This window comes from Lichenostomus cassidix, chromosome Z (assembly GCF_008360975.1).
Source record: "Lichenostomus cassidix isolate B80296 chromosome Z, HeHo_3.0, whole genome shotgun sequence".
Taxonomy (NCBI): domain Eukaryota; kingdom Metazoa; phylum Chordata; class Aves; order Passeriformes; family Meliphagidae; genus Lichenostomus; species Lichenostomus cassidix.
Genome location: NC_139511.1, coordinates 845,662 through 854,796, shown reverse-complemented (window position 1 = coordinate 854,796; position 9,135 = coordinate 845,662). Strand labels below are relative to the sequence as shown.

Below are 9,135 nucleotides of genomic sequence, written 5' to 3'. Positions count from 1 at the left end.
CTTGCAAACCCACCACAGCTAAAACCAAACCAGCCCTTCAAGATCAATCCATCTCTTTACCCCTCTCTTTACCACACCAGTTTTTATCAACCCAATGTGGTGTTCCTGGTGTTGGTGGAGAAAGAAATTCAACTGTGGATCTCTTGAGGTAACATGAATAAGGAAATATGGGCACAACAAATCCATGGCTCATGGTGGAGGCACACACCTAATTTCACATTTTTTACCAAAGGCAGCTTTTTTCATAAAGGGCTTGAACAGAGCAGGACTTCACCTGGAAGCAGGTGAAGCCCTGAGGTACCTGGCTGGGTCATACAGAGGTTCAAGCTGTTTGCCAGCCAAGAGCCTATGACAACAGAAGATGCCAACAAACCCCAGGCTGTGAATTCACAGCACAAATGTCTGGAAAACACTGTTAGCAAGGTCCCTAATGATTCCTGCAGAATATATCATTAATACTTTTAAAAAAACATTTGGCTTTACTACTGTCTTGTGGTCTACTTTGTAAGAAACTCAGGTACTGCAACCGATGGTGTGCCAAGAATCATCCATAAATAACACCCTATTCTTATCTCTACCATAATTATCTAACAATTAAAATGCTGTCATGGCTTCTGTGCAGTAGCTGAGTGTTCATCCAGCTGCAGTGCACACCAATGCCATCTGCCCTGCTCAGGGAGTTCAGCTGAATCCATCAGCTGGAGTTTGTTGTGGGAGCTGCTAGACAGGGGAGTCACCTGCAAGGGCCAGACAAAGGTCATTGTGCTTTGTGGGAGAGCATTTCTGATTGGCACAATTATGTAAAAGAAAATTTATTTGAAGTCAAGTAAATTTCCACATGTGGGACATAATTTATTAGCCATCAGAGGAGTCAGGACAGAAGTGCTGAGCTGTTCTCAAGAGCTCTGAGTGTGGAATCAGGGGCTGCAGGGTGCTGTGTGTGTCCTGAGGAGCTTTGCAAGGACACAGACCAGAGTCTGGCCTGCTGCTGAAGCCAGAGCCCTGCTAATTACAGCAGCAAACAGACACTGCACACAATGTCCCTATAAACTAGAGGCTGGACGTCCCCTGGTGCCGTGGCAATTCCTGGTTTTCAAGTTCCATGGGTCTGCAATTCCTGGGATTCAGAATGGGGCAGTGAAGCACAGCAGACACAGCTGATGCCAAGGGGTTACCCTGACCTCGCACTGAGAATTCCTGATGGATTCCAGTGGATGCTCAATATCCACTTACAGTGCAGAGTCCAAGGGCTCAGACTGGGAGCAAATCCCTTCCTGAGGATCCTGCAGGGCTGTGGAGGCAAATCAAGGAGCTGCTGTGAGCCATGGGCACTCACTGGCCATGGGCACAGAACAGACATCCTGCACTTGCAGTTCCTCCAGAGAAAGGCTCTGCAAGGTGCTAATGCTTCTCCACTAAATAAAGAGCTCAACGAGACCCAACCAATGCTTTAAAAATAACCCCAGCTATTTTAAGTTATTAAAGTTGCTCTTCATAGGACATCCATCACAGGGTAGAGGAAAGGCATCCTATAATTAGCAGTGTGTTTTCTGGCTAAAGGGAGGAGAAAAGGTTGCAAAAGTGGGTTTTCTTTGGTTTTTTTTTATTGGGGGGGTTGGTTTTGTTTTGGGGGTTTTTTTGTTTCTTTGGCTGGTTGGGTTTTGGGATCTGGGTTTTTCTGTTTGCTTTGGGGGGTTTGGTTTTTTTTGGTTGGTTGGCTTTTGTTTGGGATTTTTTTTATTTGTTTGTTTGCTTTGTTTTGGGTTTTGTGGGTGGTTTTGTTAGTTTTTGTTTTGGTTTGGTTTGTTTTTTGTTCTGTTGGGGTTTTTTGTTTGGTTTGTTTTTGTTTGGGTTTTTTTTTTGCCAGCTGCATTGCAGACACAAGTGAATCAATGTTGAGGTGGTGATTGTCATGGAGTTCAAACCAGCAAGGAGTGGAGGATCCCAGCTGACAAACATTCAGGTATCTTGAACTCTGGACACCTTCTCTCTTTCCGTCATGGAAACTCCAGGAGGAATGGTTAGAGAAGGAAAAAAGTGCTCTTTTTTCCCGTAGCTTTCCCACTGGATGTGAAATTTTAGCAACAAACAAAATGGAATAAAAAGTACTGGTAAGACTTTGTGTCTTCTCTGTCTGAAAAAGTTACTGGTTTTGCTCTACATGAAACATGTGAAGGATCTAGACATGATTTGTACTTATTGCCCCCAATCTGTACAAACACAGAACTTCTGGGAAGGGTAGAGTGAGAGAAGACAATTCTTAGCAACAATTCTGTCAGTGTTCCTGGCCCATCCACCTGCTCCAAAGAGTGTCACACAGGGGAGGTGCCACCTCTCAGAAAACAAACTGGAAATGATTTCTGCTGGCACTGCATTTCCCTGTGCAGAGCTGGGTGCAGCAGCCAGAGAACTGCAGCAAACACCAGCCATCACTTCAGTCCTCTTTGAAAATGGAAATTTCAAGCAAAAATCTGGTCTTCTCAAATTTTACTTTTTTTGGTGCCATACAGAAATAGGGCTAGAGCACTGGGATGTAATTTTCAAGGCATATTTCAGTCTTCACAATTCTTATTTGTTATCTTTGCATGATCAGTCAAGATAAATTTCTTCTCAGAGCTGAGGATTTTGAACAACCTGTAACAATGAGCTTCCCCTGCTTCTTTCTAGTCAACATTAAAGAGGGTTGGGTGCTCTGAGTTTTATTTGCAAATTCCAGGATGGCTTCCCACTGTCAGAGGGCAGACCTAGATGGGATATTGGGAGGGAATTGTTCCCTGGCAGGGTGGGCAGGCCCTGGCACAGGGTGACAGAGAAGCTGTGGCTGCCCCTGGATCCCTGCAAGTGTTCCAGGCCAGGCTGGACATTGGGGCTTGGAGCAGCCTGGGACAGTGGGAGGTGTCCCTGCCAGGGCAGGGGTGGCACTGGATGGGCTTTAATTGTCCTTTCCAGCCCAAACCATTGTGTGATTCTGGGATCCTACAATGATGGCCTTAGGATAAAGATGTAAACTAGCCACATGTCTGGAATAACAAAAATTAAATGGTTTAAAGCATGGGGAAAAATCTTGAAATGAAATTATCCTGCAGCACTTTTGAACAGAGCTGCTTGGGAAGTATTACAATGTTTTTGTCTTCCATTGACAGTATCTGACAACTTGAAGGGTGAGTTGCTCTCTCAGTTAATTTCAGTTTTTATGCAAAGCACCAGAAATGTAAACAGAATGGAGAAGATGTGACTGCAAGGTCACAAAGTACTGAATAGATGTTGATTTCATTATGTCACTTGCTGTGTCTCCTTCTTACACAGACCTGCTGTGCCATTGCTGTTTACTTGTTTAAAATGTAAATTCTTGAAACACATGTAAGACGAATCTTTCTATTTTCATGGAATTACTGAGATCAACACAGAAAAGCTTAACCAGTGATTAAAGCAAGTAACAAAAGCTGCAGACCTAGTTTTGAACTCCCAACCTCTGTCAACTCTTTTGCTTCAATTTGCAAGTAATTTTATCTCTATGTGGCTTGTTTTCCTATCACAAGGGGAGGGACACGACCTACTTACAAACCACTGTGTTTTCTCTCTTTTCCTGTGTATAAAATGTGCCTTTACTATTTTTTTAAATCCAGGGCAGGACATCAGCCCAGAGAAAGCAAGGGATGTGCAGACAGAAGTCCAAACCCAATGTTATTTATTACCAGTGATGCCTGTGGCAGCAGCAATGCATCATGAGTGAAAAAGAAGAATAAAACGCTGTAATTCAAACTGCTGTTTCCCAGTACAGACCCAGAATTTTCCCCAATTTTTTCCCCCCATTAATGACTTGCTTTTCTAAAAGACTCGGTAATTCAGAACATTTATTTATTCACGATGGGGGGTAAAATAATAAACAAATTCCACTGAGGACTCTTGAAACTCGGGAAAGAAAGAATGTTTATTAGCACACAGGCACAACACCTCGCCTGATATGCCTTACTAACAACAATGCAAAGCAATAACCTCAGGTCAAAAGAGAAGTTGTAATACATGCAGAAACATCTGGATTGTGCACTAAGTAACACGTTAGATATAGGTACATCTGTCAAATGAACACACATCTACTGTCCCAGGTAACAGAACTTCAGAGACTACTTCAGGAACAAAGGTACAACAGAACAACCATCACTGAGCAGTACTTTGGACATGAAGCTTCCTAGACAGAGACATTTGACCTTTGGAGGCAAAAACTGTAACAGGCAAATAGCTGAGAGCCAGATCCCCAAAGACTTATGAAAAGCTCTCGGTGAAGCCTAAGGTATTATCAGAATGAGGTCTGAAGGGTTTTGCCCTTGATGAGTAAAATTATCAGTGGGTAAAAATGTCTCCATGGGTGAGAATTTTAAATCATCAAGGTTAAATGTTGCTAAGAGTGACAGGAGGAAAGACTGAATATTGATACAAATAAAACAATGTGTTTGTGAAACCCTTAAAATAAATAACAAACATGAAGGAAAATTTGGGATAATTAACATGTCCCGAAATCAAAATCAACATGGTTTAAATTAATAAATATTTAAAATAGTTAAGTTCCTTTTTATCCTACAGAACAATAATCAATATTAAAGACTAGGAAAGCAGAAAGAGGACGGGGACCTCCTCCTTACTCTAAGACCAGGGTGATCGGTGCCAGCTGCCACCTCTCACCGCGAAGCTACGTGTCTGTGTGTGACAGGACGGGCAGAGGGAAGGGACAGCACGAACACTCACTGGGAACGGTTCGGGTTTACACTAGAGGATGAGAACTCGCGGGCTCAGTCCGGCGGGGAAGGGGTGAAGGCTGGGGTGAAGGCAACTCTAACCCTGTGTCAGCGTGTCCCAGCGCTCTGGCCGCCGAGGGGACAGCAGTGTGTGCCGCCGGGCTGGGGACACCGCGGGGACACCGCAGAGCCGGCTGGCAGGCGAGCCCACCGCGGAGCAGTGGGTGAAAGCTTTATCCCCATCGCCGCCAGCCGCCCGCCCGGCAGCCCAGGGGCTCACAAGGCAACTGCAGAGGCGCTTCGGCCCCTCTCTGTCCAGGGAATCCTCCTCGCTGCGCTCCCGCGGGGGAACGGGAGGCTGAGATGCTCCGCAGCGACAAGATCCTAAAAGACAGCGAGACCCAGAGAGAGTCCTCGCTGGGAGACAGCAGAGCTCCCCGGAACACCAGAGGCAAACAGTGGGAGTGTGATGAATGAGATCTCTGTCTCGGTGAGATATGGCTGAGGTGGAGTGGCACAGAGGGCAGGAGCTCGCTGTGCCCTGCAGGGACACCGCCGGGCTGAGCTGGTGACACTGGCAAAGCCTCGCACGAAGCAGGGTGCTGCTGCCTACTGACGACTGCCAGAGCCCCAGCTCGGGCAGGGCTGTGGCACAGGCACTCGGGCCGCTCGGAGGTGAAGCACGCAGCCCACAGCCCAGCCCTGGGGCTGCTGCAGAACAGCTGTTTCCAGCTGTGCTCGTGGGGTTGCAACCCCAGCGAGGGGTGTGGGTGACAAGGTGCATCCTCACTTCTTCCTGTGCTTTAGCAAAAGCATTGTATCCCCAAGCAAAAACATCAACGTTAGCCATCAGCAAGTCAAACACTACTGTGACCAAAACAGCTTTTAAAGTTTTGTTGCTGCTGCTGTTGCTACGAACACAAATCAAGAATCCAACTCTCGTGATTCTGACCTAAACCGGCCACTGGAGCAAGAGGCAACCTTTGGCATCTGAGCAGGATGTGCTCCTCCAGAGGGGCTGAGCTCCCAGATTCTGTCTGGTTTTGAGCCGTGGGTGCTCAGCCCCCCTGGCCAGGCGCACGCCTGCCCCTTGTCCTGCCGTGTGCCACAGAGCACAGCCCTGCCGAGAGCATCGAGTGCTCTGCCCGACGCTGTGGGCACAGAACAGCAGCTGCGACAGGAGCGCGAGGGAGAGAGAGTTGTACCCTGTAACCCTAAAACATCCAGGAGATTTGGTACAGTGGGGTACAGGCAGATAAAGCAGCACTTTACAGCAAACAACAGAGATGCCCATTGACACTGACAGCTGTTACACGTTTTCTTTGTTAATAAAGAAACAATAAAACCAACTTAAGAAATCACTTTTTGGACCACATTCTCCCTGTTGCTCCATTACTTCAAAGTGTTTTATGACGCTACTGCATGGTAACTGCTTTTGTATGGAAAACACAGTCAGTGGTTTTGTGGTCCAAATAAACCATGCTCTTTGTTTTTTCTCCTCATATCATGCACTGGGATGCAACCAGCTTCTTGTCAATTATTAGTCAGAAGAAACAAACACATTTTTCACAATAAAAAGCTTCTATAAGTAACATTTCTACAGCAATCATTAGCCAGAGCTATTTTAAGTGTTCCTAGCATTTCCTTCTCTCTTGCTGTCTGCTTTTCTAATGGAGGAAATTTCCAGTATCTGTGACACTTCCCCATGCAGCTATTTACAAGGAGCTGGTCCTTGTGGAGAAGGACCTTAATGAAATTTACAGTTGCTAAGGTACATTTGTAAATGCTGGCAGTCACACTGAGACAGAACGAACGGAGCTTTGTGCAGCTCTGGGCTGGGCCAGCAATGGAATTAAAGTGCAAATAAAGACAAAAACCACAAGCCAGGCAGGTCCATTTGCATCACCAGCGTACAGAAGCATCATGACTGTGTAAGATATGTCAGATCAAATAGGCCTAAGTCACAATCTATTTTAAACATCTGTCTCCCTGAGAGGATTTAAGGGAGGTATACGGTGATATAGCCCTATTTCTTCAACTGGCTGAGTATCATTGGAAAAGTAAGGACACTTTTCCAGCCAATTTTTGTTTTCAACAGCGCTAACACCTGTGTTTTGTACTATGATACCCTTTACAGCATTTGAGCTCACTTTCCATGCAGCTACGACAGGCCACTCTTGATGAGGAAAATACAAGAAGTACCAACTAGTGTAGAAGTTACATTGATCTACCTGGTACATCACAAAAGCAGAGGCTCTGCAAACATTTACAAACAGCACATTTTCTCAAACATATGCAAGTGATAATTACTAGCTCAGATAAAAATACATACTTTGTGTTTGCTGGCATTCACTGTTTGCCACTGGCACATTTGATTTTGGAGCTAAATCAGTGCCAAATGGCTGAACAACAAAAAAATATACATTTTTCAAACCACCAGTTCCACACAAAACGGAACTGCCACTCCAGCTCCAAGTGCTCACTGCTGATCACCACCTGCTGCCAGACAGACATGTATTTCTCTCCACAGTGTGTCCAGAAAGTGCTCTGTAGCCCGACTTGTCAGAAAAGCTGCAGGAGGTGCAGGGAAATAAAGTGCCTCTTCCAGAGCTGTGTGCAGCGTGACTCACCATCCCCTGCACTCCGGATGCCTCACCTTCCCAGCTGGCAACTATTTACAACTATTCCACCAGTCCATTTGCTCTCCGTGCTGTAAATACTCTCACTGATGAAAAAGGTATTTACAAATCATTTTTATAGATACAATCAGTCACCTTAGAAAAGGTTGACAAGACATTTAAAGAGGAAAATGTTTTACAAAGAGTAGCATTAAATGTACAGCGGGTGTTTTGAACAGCTGCAGATCTGAAGTTACTAGATGCTGTCTCAATAGCACTCCAAAGTAGTAGATGACTGCTAAAAACCTGTTTTTTCAATGAAATTAACACAACATGAGGACATCACAGCCATTACTGCCCCAGTGAACACATAGTTAGCCATCAACCCAGCCATCTCACTTTGCTTTCTTACCCTAATACACCTGAACATATTTACCACCGTTTAAATCCATACCCTAAATTTGTCGTGTGAGATGGCTGCAATGAGTGCCTGTTCACAGGAAAGTCTCCTGTTTTCCATTAAATCACATTTCCTAATGCCAAACACGATCTTTGCAAAGCAGAAATCACTTGATGCGGGTAGGAAGTCTTTGTCTTTCACTTCCAACACTCATCTGTGTCACCTGAGAGGGAAATGCTGTGAGACTCTGTATCTCTCATTGGCAAAGAGAGCTGGCATTGTTCTCAGAATTTCCCTCGCTGGATTGAGGAGATGCAGGCATGGCTGTGCTGAGGCTGTGGGCAGGCTGAGGTCAGGCGGGCAGCCGCGGCTCGATCTTCAGCGACAGCTCGTACAGAGTGTCCTCGTCCATGATGAGTGTCTTGTCCAGCAGGTAGTGAGTGACCTGCCGTGGGAAACACACATGGACACACTGTGGGACTGACACAGACATCTCCCAGCCTTCCTGTCCCCTTCAGCCCATTTTGGATCCTCAGATCCCCTCAAGTTGTTTTCTTGAGAAACCCAACACCTCCTTGGAACACTGTTGGCATAAAGATGTGCCTGCAGCACTCTGGGAATTAATTAGGATTAATTCCTCTTAGGAATGGGCAAATCCTTTCCCAGGTTACCTCAGCCCAAGCTGCTCTTCTCGAGTCTGAGATGAACCTTCTCTGAAGGCACAGACCAGCTTTGGTCAAAGTTGCCTCACTCCCAGGAAGGACAAAGGGAAAAGGAATTGCAGGATGCCTCAGCAGGTGCTTGGGGCACCTCCTGATCCTCATCCCAGGATCTCAGGGCAGGGAAAACACATCTCCCTTTGAAGCCCTCACAGCACAAAGGCCACAGTCCCCACAGCCCTTCCAAAGGAGCACACAAGTTCTTTACAAGGCATCAAACAACGAGTCCCTGCAGGGTGAGGGTCTCACTGCCCCAAGGACTGCCTGTCTGTCTGTCCTCTCCTCCATGTGTGGGAGCAGAATACACCCATTTTCGCTCCCAACAACAGCTGTGTCTCACAGGAAACTGCTGTCCCAGCTCTGGTGTCCCCAGCAGGCAGGAGCCTTACCCTCTGCTGGTGCTCGATGCGGTAGGAGGTCTGCTGGAACTGGCGGATTTCCCTGATGATGTGCGAGATCTTTGAAGAGAGCACAGGGATGTCAGTGCAACAACCACAGTCTGACTTCAGCTGAGACACACAAGGCAAGAATTCTGCACCAAATCATTGGCTTTAATTTGCGATGAGGGGAGGGAAGGGCAGAGGTCATGTCCTAGCAGCTCCCGAGGACTTCACTTTCCCACATCAAACTTTTACTCCTCAGTCAGCCCCGGGTGAGCCACCCTG

At 46.3% G+C, this 9,135-nt stretch overlaps 1 protein-coding gene and 1 long non-coding RNA gene across 5 annotated transcripts in view; one reads left to right on the top strand and one right to left on the bottom strand.

Annotated features, from left to right (window-relative positions):
* Positions 1-1,485: 1,485 nt before the first annotated feature.
* On the top strand, positions 1,486-3,854 carry LOC146424201 (uncharacterized). The gene is made up of 3 exons (XR_014847081.1): positions 1,486-1,581; positions 1,879-1,963; positions 3,627-3,854. It is a non-coding gene; the product is annotated as an uncharacterized LOC146424201 (long non-coding RNA).
* A 61-nt stretch (positions 3,855-3,915) lies between these two features.
* RASGRF2 (Ras protein specific guanine nucleotide releasing factor 2) overlaps positions 3,916-9,135 on the bottom strand; it is a 112,473-nt gene continuing 107,253 nt past the window's right edge. For all 4 annotated transcript variants that reach the window (XM_085043576.1, XM_085043578.1, XM_085043579.1 and 1 more), the window contains exons 26-27: positions 8,860-8,928; positions 3,916-8,196 (exon numbers count right to left, since the gene is read on the bottom strand). In XM_085043576.1, the coding sequence (XP_084899702.1) occupies positions 8,104-8,196; positions 8,860-8,928 (162 nt within the window). In that variant the 3' untranslated portion in view covers positions 3,916-8,103. The remainder of the gene's footprint in view (positions 8,197-8,859; positions 8,929-9,135) is intronic.